Genomic DNA, 24775 nt, shown 5'->3' on the forward strand with positions numbered 1-24775 from the left:
TCCAGGAAAAGCAGAAGAGAACTGATGGATGGATGGGTGGAGGGATGGAAACCACTTCAGTCTCAAACATGGTGACATTGCCGGCCAGCCGGCTGCCCTGCAGGATGATGAAAATACCCCATCAACCGTTTACAGCCCAGGGGTAACAAAAAGTGGACGTCAAAATATCATAAACATCATTCAACAAGTTCTGCAGCTTTTAAACTCTCATTTACAGGTTACAGAAATTCTTGTGAAGATTTGATCTGGTTAAAGTATTCAGCTTAATCTGATCCTTGATATTCATTCATTGTTGATAACCCTTTAGTGTTCTCAGCAGCTAAGATCCTTTATGAAACTGCAGCTTGTGTTTTAATTAATGTGGCTTTTACAAAGAAACTGCCCATCCAGCAGCTGGTTTATATAGGAACCCAAAGTAAATTCTGGAATAAGAAACGAAGTGCAGTCAGATATAAAAAGACTGAATGTGATAATGATCTGCAAGAAGTTGCGTATAGGATCAGAACTTGTAAACATAACAAGATGATTCTCCACCTGCCAAAGCTGAGACATATCCAAGTCTCAGGGTGTCCACAGCACTGGGTATGAGATGGTTTTCATGACTACATGTGGACTGTTCTCACTCTGATAAGCTTCAACAGCACCACTAAGTTAATTATTTAAAATCTGAGACTTCATTTCATGGAAATTTAGACACCCCATGAACACAGAAGACAGGCAAAATATTATCAATACTGGTATAAAACAGTCCAACACACCCAATGCTTTTTAAATTTTTATATTTTTAATTTACATTTAAACTCTATATTGTGTATATTGTGCATTTTGCTATTTATCTTACTGTTTATTTTAATCTTTGTGTGCAGCACTTTGTGACTACCTGTCTATGAAAAGCGCTTAATAAATAAACTTTACTTACTTACAAAGTGCTCATTAAACACATCACCATTTATTGAACTAAATGTAAAACGGTGACAGAATCTGCTTGAAAACAGTTGCTAACTTTAAAAAAGAAATGTGTTTTCCTTCATTCTGATGTTCCTCTTTGTTCTTCATCTTTCACATCTTTCTCTTCACAGATATCTTTTTCCTGGAAAACAAATGACCAAAAAGCAGTCAGAACAGAGTTAAAGGAACCAAATGAAAAACTCTTCTTCTTCCTTCTAACCTTCATCACCTCGTCCTTCTTCTCCCTCCTCTTCACCTCTGCCTCTACCAGGCTGTAGAAATCACTTTCAGCTCTGGCAATCAGTTGCTTGGGGTCCTCCTCTCCCTCCTCACGGCCCGCCTCCTCTTCTCTGCTCTGCTCCGAGCGACTCCTCTCCTTTAGACGGACCTCCCTCTGCCGTGCCTCCAGGATCTTCTCGCGCTTAGACTCCCGCTCAAACATCTGTAGAAGTGTTGAGAAACACAGCTGCTCGTCATGCAGTCAGAAGACCTCAGGTCAGTTTGTCATTGTGTCTCCTTACAGCAGCCAGCAGACTCTTTTCATTCTTCTGCAGGTTCGACAGCCCAGAGCAGATCTCCAGCAGCGTGGCCTCACCCAGCTGAGAGCCACAGGCCACCAAGCGCCCGTTGTCCTGAACACTGAGGCTGTACAGAGATTTGTCACACACCTGGAGCCCAAAACACACACTAACATCAGAAACAGCAAGAAACGGCAACATCAGCCAGCTGTAGGACACGTCGGAGCACCTTCAGACTCAGTGTGGGGTCGCTCTGTTTGAACAGGATGTCCCACACATCCAGCACGCCATCCATCTTCACTGTGAAGAAGACAGAAGGTCTGACTGGACTCCAGCAGCCATCTGTCAGGTACGACATCTGATACCTGTGTATCAAAGAGACATAGAGAAAGATATAGCTGAGTCTGAGCAGGATGACCATCTGGAAGGAAGACCTGGAGGTCATAAGAAAAGATCAAAGAGCAACAATGCATCAGTGTTGCATTAATGCTTTGTTGCATATTATTTTGTGAAACTTTATGGCATCATTGTGACATCCAAGTGACGAAACATTTCTCCCACTGAAAACTCTACGTCCAGATGAACAGAATCAACTTTTGGGGAAGTTTGTTTTGAATTATTATCAGAGGTTTGCAATCACTGATTCCTACTTGGTCCACATGATGGATGACTCTTTGATGTCCTCAGACCAAATGCGAGCAGTCCAGTCCCCGACAGTGAGGAAGTTTTTGGGGAAGAAAGGGTTTCTCTGCAGGGCGTAGACGGGTCCGTGGTGGCTGTCGTATGTACAGACAATCTTCTCAGCTGGGGTCTTCGCCTTCCTGTTACAGGAGATGACCAGGCCCTGCTCCGTCCCCACCATGAACTTAGTTGGCTGCAGAGACATCAATGACAGAGACTGAAACACCTAAAACTGGTGAAGCCATGATCCTGGGAGGCTCACTTTAGGACAAAACATTGTGAGACAACAATGAGCCTCTAGGACATGCTATACACAGTCTTAAAGAAGCAGCTCTCGCAACTTCACAGACAACTCTTTATTGCTCTGGGCAACTATTTGGGCATTATTGAAATTAACTTTTATTTAAATGGTCACCAGGACATGTTGGATTCTAATATTATTTTATGCCATGTTAGACCCCTAATTAAAGATTGTGAATTATTATGTAGTTTTAGTTTGCATTATTCTCCTGAATTAGAAGAAGGTGATAACTATTACATTTGTTAAACTGATTTGCATTACATTAGACTGCTGATTTATTGTGAATGAATGATATTGTTTTATGATGCATTATACTTCTGAGTTAGAAGAAATACTGTTCGCAGAAAGTCATCGCCTTATTTGTCTGATTAGAAGCGAACAGAGCATACTGCCCCATCTCAGCAGGAGCAGATAAACAGGGAGCCAAGGTCGTAGCTTAGGCGCTGTGTGAGAGAAAGAATGTGAATGTTTAGGCTTTTATGATTAGGTGGGGGCCACTAGAGGCTATAAGAGTTTGATCAAGGCTCCACCATTTTGAGATCTGATGCTGTCTGCTGTATGGTGTCCATCTCCCACACGTGTATTCATTAAATCATCGTTTGACTCAACCCGGCCGGACCAGTGTTGTTATTTTGGTTTTTCCTCGTGTATCCATCCCCAATATTTGAATCCGTGACAGACATAAAACCTGCATGTTTGAAGTCACCAGGCGAATATGGTTTTAAAAATTCTGAAACGTTTGCCTACTACTCTTCTTCCAGCTGCACCCTTTAGGGGTCTCCACGACAGGTCACCTGCCTCCATCTCCTCCTATCCCAGCATCCTTGTCTGTCACACCAACCCTGTGCATGTTCTCAATCACTACATCCATGAACCTCCTCTGAGGTCTTTCTATTTTCCTCCTGCCTGGCAGCTCCATCTTCTTCATCCTTTGTCCAGATTTTTTACTCTCCCTCCTCTGCACATGTTCAAACCAGCCTATCTGACGCTGAGCTGTCCATCACAGTTCCTCTTTCAGGAGCTTATCATCTACTTTCTCAAAGTAATTATTTAAAGAGGTTTTAGTATTGGGAGTTATACTTCCACCACCATGTTTCCTGCAGCAGAAATGCCACGTGGATTTCCTGGAGTGTCTCTGTGCCATAATGTATCCAACACTATACAGCAGGTTGATTAAAATCAAATGTTGTTAATTAGCTCCATAGAAATAAAGCTGAATTGAACTGAGCTAATAAAAGTATGACAGCACAGTGCTACAAAACATTTTCCTACAGTAGCAGATTCTACTAAAGATTTCTTAACTGAGCAATTAAAAGGAATGATTTGGAATATCTCGGAGTCTGAGTTGAAGAAAAATTAAACCATGTTGGCCCACAATCTTCAAGGAAAGTGCCGTAAGGCAACAGTTGTTGTGATTTGGCTCTATATAATTGAAACTGAATTGCAAGTTTATCTATATTGGCAGTTCATGACTGAACAAAGAAAATCCTGAAAGAAACCCATCTACTGCAGACCTGTAGATTTGGTCTGTAGTGTTACATGCTTAAAACGCTAACTCAATATGAAGAATGTGAATGAAATTGGAGTTCATTGAAAAAGGATCCATTATAATTTTTTGTTTTATTTATTTTAATTGTATTTTTCTCTTTGTTACTATGTGGAGTGGTATATTCTGATTGTAAATATGTTGTTTGGTTTGGGTTAGGACCGGAGATAAATGTTAATGTTAGTTTGTTCCCTGATTTTTGGTGCCCACTTGTAATATAAATTGGATTGTAGATAGGGGGCAGAGTTTAATAAGTATATTTTCTTCTTCCTGCTCCTTTTCACACATGGTTGTAGTGCTTTTTGATAGAAAGTGTGGTTGGTTTGTTTGAATTGTTGTACCAAGTGTGAAATAAATAAATAAATGAAATGAAATGTAGTAGATTAGGTACCAATCCTCACATGCATAGTTTCCAAACAAACACAGACAGCAGATGAACATAACACACCACACTGAAGCTCCACACAGCATCATGTAGGATATCAAAGCTGTGGTTTGTTCTACAGAGTGATGCTGCTGAACCCAAGCTGTTTCTACTGCCTGTTCTTCTGTACTCTTGGATTTTGTCCAGAATAAGAAAGTGAAACTGACTATACAAAAGGAGTGAGTGCTCAGGTAAACTTGATCCACCTCACTGCTATAAACTGTCTGCTGTACAGCCATTATGGCTTCAGCTGTTTTTACTCACGACTTTAGTCTGCTTCGAAGTTCAACTTTGAATCAGTAACTATCCACAGAGTGAACACATCCCACTGTCCAACCCTGAATGGATGCAACTATCTATGTATCAGAACATTTTCTATAATCAGCGAACAGATCTTCCTCTTTGTTTAAATGATAATAGGATTCCTCACATCATTTTAAATGTTATCATGGTGCAGGAAGTGGAGTGATCCGGACTGGATGTATCTAGGATCACCCTACACATAGCGCCATCACTGAAACCGAACTACCAGAACGAAGATATCCAGTGTGAAAGGCAGCAGGCAGCAGTGGGGATACCCACAAGTCCACTGTTGGAGCTTACCAAACAGAACCAAACGCATTCAGTAAGAATGATGAAGTTGAAGCCACATTAGTAGAGAACTGTTAAATACTTAAAACGGAAACAGCTCTCACCATGGTGGGCTCAAACTCCAGAGATATAGCCCCTAAAGCTTGGTCCAGGTTCCCCTCCCGGCTTGGGTCCAGGACTAGACACTCTGTGGGCTCAGCTAGCTTGCGGACATCCCACCACAAAACCTGACAGACAGACAGATAAAGGGTTATTTTAAAGGGTTTCAAAGGGTTTGCCAAACCATCTATCAGTCTACCTGTCCATCGGTGGAGGCAGAGAAGGCATCAGTTCCAGTCTTGGACTGCAGCCATATGACCTTGTACACTGGGTCTCTGTGGCTGTGCTCCAAAGAAGAAAACTCCACTGGCTGATTCCCTTTCCGGGTATCCCAGAACGCTAAACAAAACACACGTGTAGGTAAATAAACCTGGTGACAGAGAGAAGCTCACCTCTCTGACTATGTGTAGACCTGAACCCACCAATCTGTCCGTTATAGCTTCCCCCCACCAGAGTGTGGGAGTCTTTGGGGTTGTAGTCCAGACAGACAAGTGGAGACGCTGGCTTCAGCATCATCTCCGGCCTGTTCGGGTTTTCTGAAACAGAAAACATTGTGCAGTGAACATATTGATCCTAATGTGGTGTTAAGTCAATTTGTGGCCTCCCTGACCCACCAATGTCCCAGATGTAGGAGTCTAGGCTTATGTCTTTGGATGATTTCTGGAACTCAAGGCATGAGTAGGCGACCGCCAGCTTCCTGCCCCCATCAGGTTGCCAGGACAGGCTGGTGACAGTACGTTTGATCTCATTAGGATCTCTGAGGACACAGAAAGTACAACAATTACCAACCAGATTGCTGATTGACCAAGGATCAGATGTGTGTGGGTTATAGGCCTAGCACGACATGCTGTGATTTTGACCCAGTGCATGTTTTTGATCTCTCTCCTGCCTTTGTGTGCAGCTGTTTGTCCTCTGCATTTAGGCTGGGACAGCAGAGCTCATCATCATCATCATCATCGTTTATTTATATAGCACTTTAAAAACACACAAGGCTGAACAATAGAAACATAATAGATACCATAAGAATAATAAATACGATAAAATAATAAACATAGCGAAAACAATAAAATATAAGTAAATACAAGTCAGTCAACCACTGAGTCAAAAGCCAGTGAATAAAAATGTGTTTTCAATCTGGATTTAAAAACCAGCACTGATGTCGATTGCCTAATGTGTAGAGGAAGATTATTCCAAAGCTTAGCAGCCACCATAGAGAACGCTCGGTCTCCTCTTAGTGTCAGCCGTGATTTGGGGACTGAGAGCAACAGCTGCTCAGCTGACCGGAGCGAACGAGTGGGGACATAGGGCTTCAGCAAATCAGACAAATATGCAGGTGCCAGACCATTTAAAGTCTAAATTTAAAAACCAATAAAAGAACTTTAAAATGAATCCTAAATTCAATTGGAAGCCTGTGCAGGGAGGCCAGGACCGGAGTAATGTGCTCAAATTTCCTTTTACCAGATAAAAACCGTGCCGCAGCATTCTGTACTAGTTGCAGGCGTGTTAGAGTGCCCAGTCCAACCCCTATTAAAAGGGAGTTGCAATAATCCAAGCGTGAGGTTATAAAAGCATGGACAACAGTCTCCAAGTCACGCCTTGAAAGAAAAGGTTTAACCTTCGACAGACGCCTGAGTTGATAGAATGACGATTTCACCACCCCATTCACGTGACCATCAAAGGTAAGTGAAGAGTCGATTTTTAACCCAAGATTGGTAATCGAGCTTTTCAGGTGAGGGGTCAGAGCAGCAAGGTCAACATCAGGGATATCAGAGGAACGATTCGGGCCAAACAGAATTGCTTCCATTTTACGTTCATTAAAATTTAAAAGGTTTTGAGCCATCCATGACTTAACATCAGTAAGGCAATCAAGCAGGAGTCTAATTGGGGAGCTATCAAACTGACTGAAAGAAAAATAAAGCTGGCAATCATCAGCATATAGATGAAATGAAACTTTGTGTTCACGAAAGCTCCAGTGTTAGCGTCCCTTTGCAGTGTGGTGGCTGTATACGTTTTGATGATTTACTCATGCTCTGTGGAGAGGAGTGTATTTGCTTTCATTTAACACTTTTGACATTTGTTTAGCAATTATCTTCTAGGTTTTGTCTTTTTTCTTTTTTAGTTAAGATTCATTTAGTTTTCAGCTACTTCCCCACCGGACACTGCAAGATGGCACATCAGGAGGGATATTATGTACCTTATGTCAACCCAGTGATTTATAACTGAGGACATAAGAGAAATAGCAAAGTTAATGACAGTCATAATTTTTATGAAAATCATAAAATTATGACATCTGATCACTCAGGAATAATCAATTATGATATGCCCAAAAATTTGATCATGAAAATATGGCGATGGAAAAGGCTGATGAATAGGATGTTTGAGATAGAAATTAAAGTTCCGGAATAATATTTCATATTGGTGGGCTGTTGTCATTTTAAACAAAAATGACAACAGTGTGTGTGTGTGTGTTCTATCACAATAAAAAGGGCATTTTTGGAACAATAGAGAGCTCTGAGGAAGGGGGGAGCTGGAGGCTGCATGCTCCGCTGAAAGCATTGATTTATTTGTGTTTGGAAAATTGGAATCAAAGTCAGACTTACACACGCTCCACCACAACACGAGGTGATTGTATCGGATCAAGGACCCCCCAAGAGAGTCAGGTGTGTCTTCACACATCAGCCAGTGTGAGCAAAGATTAAATTCTCTCTGACTCACGGTGCCAACCCCAAGCTGGGGCTCTTCCCTGCTCCACCAATAAAGCCATTTAAAATAGAGGTGGCCCAACCCTTTACCAATGACTTTGATTATGATTTTCCTTTTTTGAATTAAACAAACAAATAAATCAGAATCAGTGAGACTTTATTTATCCCCAAGGGGCAATTTACATGCAACAGAGCAGCATGACGTTGAAAATAAGGACAGGGGATAAACAGGAAATAAGAATGAGATAATAAATACACAGAATATATAGTATATACACAGTTTTAACATTACAGAGTTTTAAGAATAAAAAAAAAATAGTAGGGAATGCAGCCTCCAGGCCACCCCCATCACCTTTCTATTATGGTTTAACACACACACACACACAATTATGAATTATTATAATTTTATGATTTTCATTAAAAAATATGACTGTCATTAATTTTTATTACTTCTCTTATTGGAATCAGTCACTAGAGTGAAAATGTAACCCTTGTGTCAGCCATACCTGAAGATATTAACGGTCTTGGCTGATGGTGGCTCCTGAATTTCCTCCACCACCTCCTCATCCTCGAAACACTCCCGATAGATGTCCACAGAATTGTTCTGTCTGATGCAGTGCTCCATGACCTGGACAACATGATACCATTAGAATGAGATCATAGAATGAGCCAGAAACACTCACTGATCGGTTTATTGGTTTGTCGCTATCATCATACACAGACATTCAGCTAATCAAATCCCAAATGTCACAGTCTGTTATGTACTCTTCTGCTGTGCAAGGCAAAATCCAGGGGTGAGGCTGTGGGTTCAGGGGACGGTTCTGGGGAAGACTGGCCAGCATGGCTGGCAGTCATTTTCTAATCATGCCCCACCTACTTCAGTAGCAAGCTGGGACCAGGAGACGACAGCTGCAAACCTCCTTGTACTGCAACAATTTGTGAAGGGGCTCCCGGCAGGAACAGCGGAGTGGGTCCACTGATATCGATGCGTGGGCCTCAAACTTTCTATAACACTGGCCAAAGACCAGTGGAAATTAAACAAAGGGGCAAAATATATACACTAAAGGCTGCAAATGGCTTCTGCGTAAGCCACACCTTGATTTTGGGAACAGATTGGTGCATGATGTCTGTGCTGCGCTCAGTGGTGACATGAGGTCATCCAACGCTGACCATTGGAAGGAGGACACAACTGGGCCTTTACTGATTTTGCCGGTTCCTGTAATTTGCTCCATAGAAGAATTTTCACCAGAGAAGTCCCATGACGATACTCTTCGCTCAGATTTTGACCAAGTGATAAAAATTAATGGTGCGTCCTGACAAAGCACTAACATTTTATTTTGTGATTATCAGGGATAGATTATACCAACTGAATTGTAAGGCTTGCACAGAGCAAGCACACTCCCAGTTGATGGTGCCAAAAAACTGGTGGGAAATTATTTTCCCACTACTGTATAGTTCTGTGTAAATAATTGTGATGGCCAGTGGGCTGGCATTTAATCATTCTGTACATACGATAATTTTTAATCCTACAACTGTTTATAACCTGCATAGTTCACATTTCTGTATAACTGTATATCTCAGATTTCTGTATAGTTTTTTTTTCATATTTATATCCTGTTCATAGCCTGTACATAGCTTGTACTCACTACAGCCTGTACATACTTATAGTTATAGAATATTCATAACATACTTCATACCGTGTACATTATAACATATCATAATAGACCCATTTCTGTAATATACTTACATATCTATATTATTGCTAATATATATTGAAATATATCTATATCATGGCTAAAGCACTTCTGGATGGATGCAAACTGCATTTCGTTGCCCTGTACCTGTGACATGTGCAATGACAATAAAGTTGAATTCTATTCTATTCTATTTTCCAGGTGGCTCATTACTAGACTTGTAGTCAAGACCGCCTAAACCAAGACAATATCAAGACCACAGGGTATCGAGACCAAGACAAGACCAAGACCAAGACAGACCAAGTCAAGACCAAGACAAAGTCGAGACGAGACCGAGACAAAAAAAGTCTTTAAACTGCAGCCAGATGCTGCTTCGTTTACGGGTGTCAGGCATATTTATGTGTTTTTGCGATGCACTCGCACAGCCCTCCTCACCACTGTCTACTGTCTCACTCACTTACTGAGAGGACAGACGCACGCTCCACTTGACTGTCGCGTCTCTCACCCTCTCTGCAAAGCACTCTCTAAGCACAGCTCTTAGAGCTGATGCTTTTGCACATGACACATTATCGAACGTTACGTTGTGTCATGGATACTGTTGACTCCAAATTTCCCGACCACTATGTCGATCTGAGACAGCAAGACCGAGACAGCAAGACCAAGACAAGACCGAGGGATCCGAGACCAAGACAAGACCAAGACTGAAGTCCATCGAGACCAAGACAAGACCAAGACCACGTAAAAGTGGTCTCTAGACATCCAACTCTACTCATTACAAACCAATGACTGGTTACATGGGATATGAAAAAAAAACTTCCTGCCCGGAATATCTGCTGGTAAACCAGCCAGCCATTCTGAGAGCATCTTTGCACCTTACTATTAATGAAGGTTTCATTTGAGCACATTGGGATGGACCCTGTCAAACCATTTCAGTAGAGTTCATGTGGGTATTGCTTTGTATTAGTTCTGGTGGATTATGCAATGCAATATCCCAAAGCACTGACCATTTCTGCAAGAGTGTGGCGCAAGCGCTGTTTCAGACTCTCATCTCCTGAGACAGCATCCCGAAAGACATACAAGGGCACTATGTCCATGTCTTGCACAATAAAAAAAACCCTGTATGAATTAGTATACGAAAAAGACTTATTTGAAAGTTTAATCACAAGGATGAAAGCAATTGGGATCCCAGGTTAGACCATCTGTTGTTCAGATTGTACAGACTGCCCCAGGGCTCCACAGGATTTTCTCCCTTTGAGTTGCTGTTTGGCAGGAAGTCCCAGGAAGTGTTGGACGTAATTAAGGAAAACTGGGAAGAAGGTCCATGCCCAGGAAAAAATTTAATTCAATATGTTCTAGACCCAGGGATGGTTCTAGGGGTAGGGCCACAGAGGCACTGGACCAAGCTGAAATTTGATTGGCCCCCTGAAGTGCCCCTTTCCTGTCACTAATCTGTCCTTTTGACAAAAACAACAATCACATTACAGGTGGATATAAATCCAAGTCCAAACACCAGTGGCGCTCATAAGCCAAATAGGAATTTCCAGCAATGTTTAGAAGGAGAAGATAATTTGAACAATCCGGTGGGAAAAGTTTTTCAACCGACAACTGATTTGAGTGTATGTTGAGGAGTTTGTTGGTAAGCGCAGATCAGTCGGTGCATGATTTCTTTGCTCTGCCTAACAAAAAGTCTGTGCCCATGCGAATATATCGCCTATCATCAGTTACTAGACTGATGATAGTTGGAAAATTTTTACATATCGCCCAACCTGTATAACTGAACAGGAAAAAGTTAAAGGCAGGACAACAAGTCTCACTGATTAAAAATTAAATTACATTATTAGGCATTATTACATTATTAGAATATAAAAATTGTTAAACAAAAATGAATAAACAACAAACAATAAAGTGTTTTAAACACAACAATAACTTAATTTTATACAATTATTTAATTTGAGTTTTGCTTTAGAGTTTAAAGGTTTTTCCATCTAAATGCATTTACCACTTGAGTAATAATTCCAACAAAAGGTTTCTACTTTTATCTGTTTGTTACTGTGGGCTACACAACATCCATAAACAACATGCATCCATTCAATATCGATCCAGCCAACCAACATGCATTAACCTAAACATCCATCCAACCAACGTGCATAATAGTAAGACTGCGGTAGACTGCTGTGATTCATTTGAAACTTACCCTGCCCAGCTGCAGAACACTGTTGATGTAGCTCTCGTCCTTTTCCACCTTCTTTCTTACACGGATCGTTTGTTCCATCTCAGCAGGATTGATGTCTTTGGGCCATCCCCCCTCCATGTGGTTTATTCCACAGCTTCCGGTCTCAAAGCGCTCTGTGTTCACCTGAAAACAACAAGTAACACCTGAGCTTCACACAAACAGGCAATTCACATGGTGTACTGTTGCCCAGTAGGTAAAGCAGGTCACTAATCAGAAGATTGGTTGTTCAATCCCAGGCTACTCCAGGCTGCATCTCTTGGGCAAGATACTTAACCCTGAATTGCTTTCTGATATATTCATTGCATGTGAACATCTTTAGATGTTAGATGAAAAAAAGGTGCTTTTATGAATCGATGAATGAGACATATTGTGTATATAAGAACCAGTCCATTTACTGTGTATATAATTTCAACCCATCTGGCAATCCAGTTCAAGATGTGTGTAGGTGATCAATTACTGCAGACTCGCACTCGTAACACTCATTTTAGTTATTCTCAAGAGTGGTTGGAGCACTCTAACTGTTCCATAATAGCCCAATACTAACAAGATAACTCTAGACTATTCACATTTCTCTGTGTAAAGAAGGATAATCTGACAGTGTCCACAATTAATAAATAATTTCTAAAACTCATCAATAGCCTGAGATGTTTTCAGAAAAATAGAACATCTCCATTTTTACAACCTACAAAGAAACACTGCAGTAGAAAATGAGAGGAAACCATCAGCATCGTGCTCACAGTCTGTGATGGGGCAGGAAATTAATTCTCCCAAGGGGCCACATAACAAACTGGGACTGGGAAGTTCTGGCAGATCACGGTAACATATTGTGGTCTTGTACCTCTATTCAAACTTTTTGGAATGAAGTAATAAGTGACTTTTTTAAAGTTTTGTTTCCTGCTGCTGCTCGTGCACTGGTAAAAAAAAAAAAAAACAACAATCCAAAGGCCCACCTCAGTGCATGCTTGTTGCTTATAGAAAACAACCCTACAGTTCGTCCTGGCTGTCTTGCAAAGACAAACAACAAGAACAAAACAAAAAATTAAGCAACATTTTAACAAATAGCTCCAACCCCCCCTCAAATGCACTTGATGAAAGTGAAGAAAAACATATCTTCACTAATATTATAGTGATTTTTCTATGTCACTCCTCCAGTCCTACTCCTGTCAAAGTACCCTTGGGCAAGATTCTGAACCCTGAGTCGATGCATCGCTGGAGAGTGAGTGTGTAAGTGAATTGATCATGCTCTTTATTTAATGTGCATGAATAGCTATAAAGTAGTGCTTAGGTTTAGATGAACATGCTGCATGAATGCGTGACTACGAGGCAGACACTTGTAGCAGGAAGCGCTCTGAATGTTCAAACTGAGTAGAAGGAATGCCAGTCCACTTAACATGGATAATAAAGTACTAGAGGAGTTCAAAGCTCTGACCTGCTGTGCAGCACCAATAGTCAAAAGCACAGCTCCCTCAGAAATCAACTTTTTTATTATTAAACTATATTTATTAAACTTTAAGTGTTACGGCTTCACTTGGAAATCAAACGCACACTTGAGACAGTAGGTAAAAATGAGCTAAAGCTGGTTTCCACGCGTGTGGCTGCAGGTCATGTGTCCCTGGGATGAGGCTCACCTGGTGCTCTGACGTCTCCCAACATGCCTGCACCGCCTGGTCCCGGGGGCTCTTCTGGATGAAGCTGAGGGTCAGGCTCGGGTCCGGGGGGAGATCCAGCAGCAGCTCAGCAGGCCGATCCGAAAAAAGACACTGACGGCCGAACTCGCTGCGGAGCTTCGAGTAAACATGAACGATCTCCATACTGCCGCTAAAACACCGAGAACTCACCGAAGAGCCAGCTCCAATCGTCCGTTACAGTAATCTCAATTTCGCTCTGTAAACCGGAAACAAACTCGGTTCAGTTTGTTGTTTCCTAGCAACGCTGTGAAAAAGACAGCATCCTAGCAACAAGGACAGGGGTGGGAAATATACAGTATACAGAAGTGCAAATATTTCGTTTCTGTACTTAAGTAGAATTTTAAAAATATCTGTAATTTAATTGAGTATTGAGGGTTTTTTCTGAATACTTTTTACTTTTACTCCATATATATTTTAAGCAAATATCTGTACTTTCTGCTCCTTAAATTTTCAATAAAGCCTCTTTTGGTCTAACGCAGGGTGTCCAACTCCAGGCTTCAAGGGCCAGTGTCCTGCAGGTCAACACACCTGAATCAAAGGATTAGTTCATTACAGGCCTCTGGAGAACTTCGAGACATGTTGAGGAGGCAATTTAGCCAGTAATTCAGCTGTGTTGGATCCAGGACACGTCTAAAACCTGCACGAAACCGGCCCTTGAGGCCTGGAGTTGGACGCACGATTTGATATCGTCGTGTTGGTGTTGTTCCCAGATCAACATAGTAAATGTTGTTCCAGGATCAACATTGCAAGTGACCAATCAGAATGTTGTGACGTCATACTTTTGCGACTTCGGGAAAAACCGCCGTAAAACCCTAACCCTTTAATAAACTTTAATAAACACTAAGCAGAATTGATATTGTCCTTGCAACATTGGAATTTCATAAATGCACCAATGGCTTGGCGCGCCAAAGAATAACGTCACAACAATGTGGTTGATCCTGTTGTTCCAGGATCAACCACATTGTTGTGACGATATCAGATCATCCGAGTTGCACACCCCTGGTCTAATGCATTTCGGAGGAGTTATTAATTCATGTCACTGTGAGCCTCTAAGCATCAAACGGATTTGAGCCTAAAAAGTAACACATGAAAGCCAATCCTCTTCGTTTATTCATCACCAGGGGGTGCTGCATAAAGAGAGGCGACTTCTGCCAAAGTCAGGGTTAGTCGTGGTTAGATGGCTTTGTAAAGTAGAGGCAGACAGAGCAAAGCTAGTCAGTGATGGTAAGAAACATGACTGTTTGTGGCTCAGCAGAAAATAACACAAATTTCAATGAATGCTGAGGATACTGACATTTTATTTATCTTTCTGAGTGTGGAGTTGGGCTGTTCTTCTTCAGGCCCAAAGGAGCTACACATATCTTACTTTGCATGTGTGTCCTGGCCAAATCTAAACCTGAAGGTAAAAACTGCCAGAGTTCCAGGATACAACATAGCTTTATTGCTGAAAAGCAATTGTAAGTTACAACAGAAATAAACATGCCATTCAGTAACAACCCCTCACCCCATCTGGTTGCAGCAGATAGCTGCCCCACCCTGAGCCTCGCTGAGTCTCCATCCTAACCGGTATCTATCCACAGAGCACCAAACTCCTATAGCTGGTGGACCCACAGAAGGGCAGCTGATGTACTGGTTTCAGACCTGAGCTGCCTTCAGTCATTATTATTCATTAACTTAAAAAGCATGATCAATTAGCTAAAGTTTAAAAAGGAAGTTTCTCTTTGAAAAACAAACAAAAATATACTAGAAACAAAGAGTTGAGGGTGATGTGACATTCTGTGGAGGGTCTTATGTTCAGCCCAGTGTGTGTGTGTGTGTGTTTTTTTTGTTTTTGTTTTTTTTTTAACTCTAAAGCTGGTATCATGTTGCATTATTCCATTAATGTTTTGCTTGAATTTTCTATTGTGTATAAGAACATTTTAATCTATTGTTCTGGTGGATTTACTGAGAGTAACAGCGGAGAAATGTAAGTAAGTAGTTCTACTCAACTGCAGTACATCAGTCCGAAATTCAAATACTTTGAACCTGTTCTTCACAAGGCTGTAGGAAGAAGGCAGCCCCACAGAGACAGAGCTGGAGTCTGACGAGAGGAGGAAATGGCTGATTGAAAAAAGGCCAAAAGACTTGCAGGAGGACACAGAAAATGGAAAAAAAGAGCAAAGAAAACTAAAAATAGTTTGTAGTTTATAGACTCTCTCCAAAAGGTCTACTGTCATCTTCACAGGCTTCAGTGGGTTCAGCTCCAGGCTCTGACTGCATCACCTCCTGTCTGCATGTGTACTTGTCATTGTTCTGGATCAGGAGTTTCACAGATGGTTCTCCTGAGATGCAGTCATCAGAGTAGAGGAAGAAGTGCAGTAGGGAGAGAACACACCCCTGGGGCAGGTCGGTGCTGATGGTCTGTGTGTGGCATTGTGATGCTCCTCAGCCTCAGCAGCTGCTGCCTGTCAGTCAGCAAGCTGGTGATCCACTGACAGGTGAAGGGGCACCTGTCAGTGGATCACCAGAATGACCTTGCTGAGATTCGGAGTAAACCATGGTTTGCTATCACTGAATGTGAAACCTTTTTCTCAGGGCTTTCTGATCTGTTCCAGCTTCAGCTCCTGACTCACATGCCGTTAACTTCTGGCTAAAAATGTCCCGCACAACCAGAAAGTAGCAAGGAGACTCCGGAACTCTCCTCTGACTCCGAAAGCCTCCGCTTCAGCAGGGGCGCTGTTCGCTCTCTCCGCACTGCGCTCCTCGACGCGGAACTCGCAGCGTGTTTACATTCCCGCTGGCTCTCTTTGTCCCGGAGGCTCCCGGCAGGGAGAAGCCGCAGAATGTGCACCGTGCAGCTGCTGCGAGTGTCGGTCCACGAGCGGATCAGCGCCGCCGCCGAAGACTTGTTGCTGCGGCTGGAGAAGGGAGAAGAAGCAGCCGAGCTCCCGACGATGAGAGCGCTGCTGACCGAGCGGCTGACGGCGGCCGCAGAGGAGATCGTCGCTCTGTTGGAGGAGACCGTGGCGGAGTACCAGGACAGAGTAGAGCGCTCGGAGCGGGAAATCTGCCGTCAGAGGAGGCTGCTCGATGCCGTGCTCAAGCCCGAAATCCGGCTGCAAGCGGCAGGTCAGTGTCGCGCTAAACGCAAGCAGGACCCAAGTAGAACACAAACAGGACCCTCGGTATGGGCTAACCAGCTGGTTATTGTCACCGATTAATGAGTTACTGGCTCCACGGAGACATAGCTGATCGTTCTCTTTTTCCAGTCAGCAGAAATGTGAAATATTTGATCTTCGAATTAATAAGCTTTTGCAGTCTCATCGGTCATAAAGGTTCAGTGTAAGCGCCACCGCAGAAATACTATTTCAGTCTTCTTCTTCTTCTTCTGCATAGGGTTTACTGGCGGTTGGCACTATTTCAGTCTGTTGGGGCCGATGCTTTTACTCACACTGCTTTCCAGCACGTGTAACACCAGGGGCGGATCTAGAAGGGTGGCATGTGGTGGCAAATGCCAACCTAAAATGATCCCTTGCCACCCCAGTTTTGCATATGACAGTGTTGTTTATTAAAATAAGATAGCATTAACAGTTTGAGTGTAGTTACAGTCAACAGTAAATATAAATGCTAAAACTGAATATATTGCAAAGTGTTCCCCCCCTCCACCATTAACAAATGGTTCAGCCCATAGCAGGACCGGCTTTTTTCTTGTTTTCAGTAGCAAGCGATGTTTATGATTGTGCCAGAGCACATTTTGAACAACACCATGGGAATTTCGCTTTTTACACAGGTGGTTGGATGTTACACTGTTGAAATGGAAGGTAGGTGAGTGTTATTAACCCTCCGTGGTCCACGGACTCGCTGCACCTCCAAATTACATGACTGATGTAAGCTGACATAGCAACAAGCTGCAGCCACGCTGAGTCTCTATTTCAGCCCACATTGAAAGTTCGGACTTCAAAGGTTTTATATTTTAATTACAGGCCAGTAAAGCCAGAGTTATGATAATATATATAAGCCATGCTTTTTTCTAAATACTGACTGAGAGTTTTGGGAGTGACGGTAACGGCAGCGAGACAGAGCGAGCGAGAGAGCGAGCGAGAGTTTTTAGATGTGGGAGATTTATGACGTTTAGTGTGGAGTGTTTACTTAGTGTGTTGTGTTGTCTTGTGTAGTTGTTCTGTTGTGTAGTCGTTGTTTTGTTTTGTGTGTCAGTGAGGGCACTAGTGAATGTCACAAAGGCACATTTGCAACGTAAACACTGTCACTAAGTAGAAAACCAGCGGAATGATACACCTCTTGATGTCAGGCCTGCAGGTTTATCCCTGTGCTGTTCTCCTCTGTCTTTTGGTGGACAAACTTTTTTTTTTTTTTACTGGCACAGATCATTTGTGGGGCATCTTATTGCAACACCTGATTGTTCTCTCATTTTAGCTTTAGTAATATTTTTAAATGGTTGTACAAAAAAAACCCCAAAAAACGGCAGATGTATTGGCCGCATTTTTAGATAAATTTGTTGTTTATGTAAAAGTTGTTTGTGTTTACAAAATGTTTGAGGGTGAAATACAAACGTAAACTCAAAAGGAGTCAAAAATGGCCGGTTGTATTTCAGACCTCACTGGGTTAATCCAACAAATCAAATTTTTGTTCATGACAGTGCAGATTTCTGACATTTTGTGTAATTTAAGCTGTAATAATGTGATTGTTTTCTAACAAAAAACAGTGTGAAATTTAAGTTAGACTTGTGTTTGTAAATGAACCGCCCCATGTTGTGTAGCTTTCTGGATTTTATACTTATTGGGCTACATATTTATTTATTATACAGGCTATACAGTACATAAGATCAAAACTCACATGTTTTATGTAACTAAAGTGTGTAATTATCTGGGCTACAGACAATAATCAAGTTATAGACTATATTTACATGAAAAACGTGTATACTTACTGCATTTGAATTATTTTAACCATATGTAACCACCTACATATGTGTTTGGAAAAAAAAAAGGCTTTGATTTTGCCACCCCATTTGATTTCTTTGCCACCCTAAGAAAATTTCTCTAGATCCGCCCTGTGTAACACACACTCTCCATTTGAGGGTCATCAGCTGTTCCCTCCACTTTTCAGTCCACTTTAAATGCTTTTTTGGTTCCGAAGAGACGGCGCTGTTTCTGGAGCATGTTCATGCTTCTTCCGCTTTGTGTAACAGAGCTGATAGCATGGTGAGGTGTGTTCACAGGCTGTGGTCCTCATTTACCAACAGTGCACACGCACAAATCTATGTGGAAATCGTGAGCATGACAATGACGATTCAGCGATATTTACATACTTGGATTTTTTTCGATGCTGCTTCGATGCTGTTGCGTCACTTTTAAAAAGGTCCAACAGCTTTGTTGTGAGCAGAGCAGCTTTGAGCTGCGTGGGGAGTTTGAAATTCTTTAAAAGGGGCCCACCTTAAAGAACAGGAGGTCTCCATCAGGTTAAAACATGTTTTCATGTCTTTGCTTTTCATGGAAAAACATTCTATAGATTATTTTAAGCTTTCCTATGTGGATTTTTATGGTCACTCATGAGTCAGTCATCTTATAGATGGGATTTAAAATGTGTTTGTTTTGCTGGTGGGACAGATTTTAGGATTTGCATGTACATATTGTTATATTATTATCCAGTGTATTTGTTGTTGTGTTTTGTTTCTCCTCTGGTTTAACTCTAAGGTTCTTCTACACACAGGAAATACCTCCATTGTGCAAACAGCCAGTCAGAGGACAGCTGAGATTAAAGTGACTGTGCAGTGTGCAGGTATGTGCATTAAAGTATTTCAGAATCATCACCATGACAATATTAATCTTAAAAATATACATTAAATATACATTAAACTGTTCACTGCTCTGCGGGTACGATGTATGTTTGATGCTCCAAGCAGCCCGGAAATCTTAGCAGGTTAAGTCAGAAATTAAAGATGCTTCTGCATCAGGTTAACACAAACCACGCAGACTGATTCTGTGTTCATTTTTTCCAAATAAAGGAATCGGATCGCATATGCTCAGACCAAAGCTGGTGATTCTCGGGGCTCTGGGGTGAAAATGGTCCACATGTTAATGTAAATTGCATTGATCTGCACCAAGTAGATGAGGAGGGCGGGAAGAGCACAGAAAATCCCGTTTATTTTTTTTTTCAAATTCAAAGACCCTCTAGACCAAACACTTGGCATTTCGGCATTATCATACCTGTTGGATTGGACTGAGTAACACCTGGAAATAAAGGTGCTTCGATCTGCATTACATCTGAAAGCATTCATCCAGCTGATGTCAGGACCTATCCTAAATAAAATCAGAGTAAAGGAATTAAAATTCCAGTTTTTAAAAGGAGTTGAAAACCTTGTAAATGTAACTAAAACAGAATATGAAGAAAGAACCATTGGGGTCAGAGTTACTGTAGTTACTGTAATACCGGTTTCCACCACAGGGTGGAGCATTGAGTCAGTCTAACTTTCATCTAACAAGCTCACTCATTCAGTACATGTTTTGATTTTTGAAAGCGGCCTCTGAGGAAATGGATCAAAACATATCTCAAAATGCTCAATGCTGTAATGAGGGTGGGTGATATATCGAATATACTCAATGTATCGCAAGTTTTTCCACGTATGATGGTAAAAATGACTTAATCATAATCATCGGGTATAAATTGCTATGGAAATATTAGAGTGGCTGCATGTAACTCACTGTAAGTTTTTACATGCTGTAAATGCAACATTAATCCCCACTCCTAACTGGAAAACCAGTTGGAAAAAATACAGATAGGAAAAAATATGGCGACAGCGGGAGTTTCAGATGAGTGAGGGAATGAGAGTCGCTGTCATTTGGATTTCACAAGGACGATGCTGAATAAAATGCGGCAATTTGCAAAACATGCCGTAAAAATATTGCCGCAAAAGGTAGCAGTACCACAAATTTATTCTACCAGCTGAAACGTCATCCACTGCAAAATTAAGAACGTTTTAAACTCCACATGTCAGCGTCTCCCCACACACTAAAGAAAATGTTAAATAAACCAGCTGCAATTACCTATAAAGGTTCTTGGTCGCTCTCTAGACTTTTATTTCTGTAATTTGAGGTCATCACGTTTTCTATTTTACAGTTTTTATATGTTATAAGCACAAAAGAGCACCTTTTTCATCTCAATTGTTTTACTGTCTCGTTAATTTATTGCTTGATGTACTTTTTTGTTTCTATGATCTTTTGCTTGTTAAAAGTCTATTGTTGACCACAGAAAGAGACATAAGGTATGTCCCAATTCATAGGCCGCATCCTTCAGAGGCCGCATTTGAAGGCCAATTACCTCACGGCCAGGCGACGAAGGCTGTCATAATTTGAAGGCTGCTCCAAATGCGGCCAACAACTGTGTCCTTCATTTCCCCAGATTTTAAGGATGGGTCGGGTCCTTTTTTCAGTGTTTTATTTGTTTCTGAGTAAATCGGTTTAGCTGAGATTAAAGTTATAGTTTTCACACAGCTGAATAAACGTCAAACAGGAAATGGTTAAACAGAAATGTGAGATGGTTGAGAATTTACTCCAATGTCATGTTATATATTAGACAACAAGGAGCAGACGGCTGAGTTTATTAAACTCCACCGCGACACCTGGTGACGCAAATCTGAAAGCTAGACCATCCCATTTAACAGCCTCTCACTTCTGGCTTACTTGGCTTTCAAAGGACCTGGCCCACATAGACCGCGAAGGCCAGGTCCTATTCGGCCTATGAATTGGGACATACCTATACTGTAATGTATAGTCACTTGTGACAAACCTTTGACTGGTTAAAATAAAATATTTCAATTTATTCAGATTTTTTGTGTTAAAATAAAAAAAAAGAAATTAATTGTCGATTCGAATGAGTATACCAGTGCAACTTTGGGCACTATATGAAAATAGCATTTGTTTTTGGAGGTTATTTAACATATCATGATATATATTGTGTATCGTGATGTAGCCCCCCCAAAAAACGTGATATTAGATTTTCCTCATATTGCCCAGCCTTAGCTGCAATAACTCAGCCATCACTAGGTGCATCTCAGGTGTTCTGATCTGATTGATGCTGACAACTGTTGTTTTCCTCCTCAGATCCTCTGCAGTCAGTGACGCTGTACGACCCAAACGACCCCACAGACCAGGATCCCTCCGATCCAGAGGAGCACGATGGCAGCAACGTTTCCTGTCCATCATCACCTCCTTCGCCCTCGCCATCCTACCACCCACCCCTCTCTGAGAGCAGCGATGGAGACCCGGACAGTGACTGGATTGAACATAGGCGGACTCTCAGACCTCTGAGGAGGAAGAAGCATAGCCGTCCGGCGCTCAGTGTCACAAGCAACCGGAGGCGCTCGAGTCTGGCTCAGAGCTTCAGCTGCCACGTGTGTGACCGGGCACTGCAAGGGAAAGGCTTCCTACTCAAACACGTCCTGCACACCTGTGCCAGCAACCCAGACTCTCGCTGTGGTTACTGTGGGGAGTGCCTGGACTCTGCCGATGGCCTGAAGGCTCACCTGCAGATGCACCAGGACAAAAGCAAAACATGCTCCTTCTGCGGAAAAACCTTCCATTCCATCCTGGCGCAGGAAATGCATGTGCGGTTGCACACAGGAGAGAAACCGTACAGCTGCAACTTCTGCGGCAAGAAGTTCAGTCAGAAGGGCAACTTGACGTCACACCTGCGTGTCCACGCAGAAGAGAAAGCCTTCAAATGTAAAGAGTGCAGCCGTGCCTTCTGTCACATGAGCTCTTTGGAGCGCCACATGGAGGAGCACAGCAGCTCAGCAGTGCACACCTGCAGTGTCTGCGGTGAGGAGTTCAGTAAACGGAACAGTCTGCGGCAACACATGGCAACTCATCAGAAGAACGACGGCCTCAGAATTAAGACGAACCGCACTTCAATACCATCCTTCCGCTGCAAAGTTTGCAGTGACACCTTTGATAGGAAGACCCTGTTAGTGAAACACGTGGCAACTCACCTGCAAGACACGGACTGCCGCTGTGGACTCTGCGGACACCATTATGAGTCCTCTGACAGCCTTGCTGCCCACCTGCGCTCCCACCGCGAGGCTGGTGGCACCTGCAGCATCTGCGGGAAGTGCTTCCCGGGCCAATCAGCGCTGCAGATGCACCTGAGGATCCACACTGGGGAGAAACCCTACAGCTGCAGCTTCTGTGGGAAGGCTTTCAACCAGAGTGGCAACCTGAAGACACACCTGAAAATCCACACGGGTGAGCGGGCGTTCTCCTGCAGCCTGTGTGGGAAAGGCTTCACCCAAAAACAGACCCTGGACACACATGTCCGCTTTCACAACAAGGAGCGCCGCTTCCTGTGCCAGGTATGCGGGAAGGGCTTCATGCAGGATGTGGACCTTAAGAGACATATGCTGATCCATACCGGGGAGAAACCATACACCTGTAGGGTCTGTGGGAAAAGTTTCCAGGCCAAACGCTCGCTTAATGGGCACCTTAAAGTGCATTTAGCTGGCCAGGAGGACTCGAGGCCAGAGCCGCAGAGGACAGCAGAGGACAGCTTCTACTCAGGATTCACGCAGTTGTAGTACCACAGCACCTCCCCATTATTCCTAATAACACAGAAAACTACAGGTGGCAGGAAGTGTCTGACAAAATGGAATCTCTATAAAGTTGGTCATGTTTTCATAATGGTAGTTGTACCACTTTCACTGACTGTACTCCTTTCGTGTCCATCTGTCTCCCTCTCATTCACACACATGCATTCTGTTTTCCTCTTACTGGCTCCCCTTTTCTCCAGAGCATACCTCCACCTCTCCATGCTCTCCCCCACCTACTCACTACAGATCACGGCGTCATCTGTAAACATTGCAGTCCACAGACCTCATTTCTCAGTCGGTCCTTCACCACAGTAAACAAGAGGGGCTCAGAGCATACCTGATGTAATCCCACCTCCACCTTGAACCGCCCTGTCACTCCTACCACTGAATTCACCAATGTCTCTGTCCTCATACATGTCCTGCACCACCATCATATACTTCTCTGCCACTCCTTACTTATCGCAGTTCCTCTCTGAACAGCTAATCATCTGATCCCTCTGACCCACAAAGACACAGTGAAGCTCCTTTTGACCTTCTTTAAACTTCCTCATCAACACTCTCAAGGCAAACATCACATTCACTAACTGTCATCCTTTCTCATTTTCTTCATTCATCATGTCCTCAATGTACTGCTTACATCACATCACACCCTCTTCACTTGTTATTACCTCAAAACAGCTTGGTCTCTATGTCTAGCCAGTCTCCTTCCTTGGTGTCCAGTCTCACATACAGGTCACAATAAGCTTTTTCTACCATTGCTGTCCACTGAGCCTGTGTACTTCTGTCTACTTTTTTTCAATCATCCCACTTTTTCTTTGCTAACCTCTCCTGTAGTTCCTCATTCTTCCACTAAGTCTCCTTGTCCTCTTTCCTCTCACTACTCAGTTCTCTGTTAACTCTACCTGCCACCGAAAGCTTGTTTCACCTCTGTACAACATTTATTTTTCTACAACTTCCACCATTTAATCTTTGCCTCTACCTTTGCTCAATTCCACTGCTTGTTTTTTCAAACTTTATTTTTTTTCTTTAGAAATACACAGTGCATCTTGCTCCTTTATACATGTGCATATATACACACATACTGTACACATACACCCACACCTACATACATATACACACACCTTCAAATACCTACATGCATACAAACTTTGCATATTGTTGTATGTGTCTACACAAGTGCCCATTCAGCACAAAATGGAGAAAAGTCCAGTTGAGCACTAAACAAGGTCCAGGAAATAAAGTTAAATGAAAAGAGATTGAGATGGGAAAATCATTTTGTATGACCATATCTTTGAATTTCTTCTTTACAGAGTCTTAGAGAAAAGGTAAATGTTTTCCATTTCAAAAATATCTTTTATCTTTTTAATCGTAGTTTTCTCTCTCCAATCAGATTTAATAGCAGGACAGGTCCACAATATGTGATAGTGATCAGCCATGGTGTTGCCACATTGTCTCCAGCAGTTACTAGATTCAGGTTTGCTATTCTGAAGTGGTTTAATTTTAGGGTTAATGAAAAATCTAATGTTATTCTTCCAGGAATATTCCCTCCAAAGAGGGGACCTTGACGTGCTATTGTTTGTCTTCTTTCTCCCATTTGGTCTTAACATATTGGGTGTAGTGCTTCCTGAATGATTGTAAATATGAATACAGTTTAGAGATCAGCCTTTTATGTACTTTACCTATCTAGGTGTTCACAAATATGTCAATGAGGCACCCACTCCCTTACAACATTATTATTTTTATTAAAGTGGTGTCTCAATTGTCTATAAAAAG

The 24775-nt window shown here is 42.3% G+C and overlaps 2 protein-coding genes across 3 annotated transcripts; one reads left to right on the forward strand and one right to left on the reverse strand.

Annotated features, from left to right (window-relative positions):
* Nucleotides 1-789: 789 nt before the first annotated feature.
* Nucleotides 790-13681, reverse strand: LOC146493598 (dynein axonemal intermediate chain 2-like). 2 transcript variants are annotated; one of them, XM_085148127.1, is made up of 12 exons: nucleotides 13366-13681; nucleotides 11699-11860; nucleotides 8317-8438; nucleotides 5723-5865; nucleotides 5531-5644; nucleotides 5308-5447; nucleotides 5114-5236; nucleotides 2117-2340; nucleotides 1696-1831; nucleotides 1470-1616; nucleotides 1178-1390; nucleotides 790-1090 (listed from the first exon to the last, which is right to left on the reverse strand). In XM_085148127.1, the coding sequence occupies exons 1-12, from the start codon at nucleotides 13546-13548 to the stop codon at nucleotides 1028-1030; spliced, it is 1770 nt and encodes a 589-aa protein (XP_085004253.1). In that variant the 5' UTR covers nucleotides 13549-13681; the 3' UTR covers nucleotides 790-1027. The 2 variants fall into 2 exon arrangements, with proteins under 2 accessions (XP_085004253.1, XP_085004252.1); XM_085148126.1 differs by having other exon boundaries at nucleotides 1169-1390; nucleotides 13366-13679.
* Nucleotides 13682-14348: 667 nt separating this feature from the next.
* On the forward strand, nucleotides 14349-24629 carry LOC146493599 (uncharacterized). Its single transcript, XM_085148125.1, has 3 exons — nucleotides 14349-16533; nucleotides 19132-19200; nucleotides 21522-24629. Exons 1-3 carry the CDS (start codon nucleotides 16248-16250, stop codon nucleotides 22988-22990), a joined length of 1824 nt encoding a protein of 607 aa, XP_085004251.1. The 5' UTR covers nucleotides 14349-16247; the 3' UTR covers nucleotides 22991-24629.
* Nucleotides 24630-24775: the final 146 nt, after the last annotated feature.

The sequence above is a fragment of the Neolamprologus multifasciatus genome, chromosome 22, assembly GCF_963576455.1.
Source record: "Neolamprologus multifasciatus chromosome 22, fNeoMul1.2, whole genome shotgun sequence".
Taxonomy (NCBI): Eukaryota; Metazoa; Chordata; class Actinopteri; order Cichliformes; family Cichlidae; genus Neolamprologus; species Neolamprologus multifasciatus.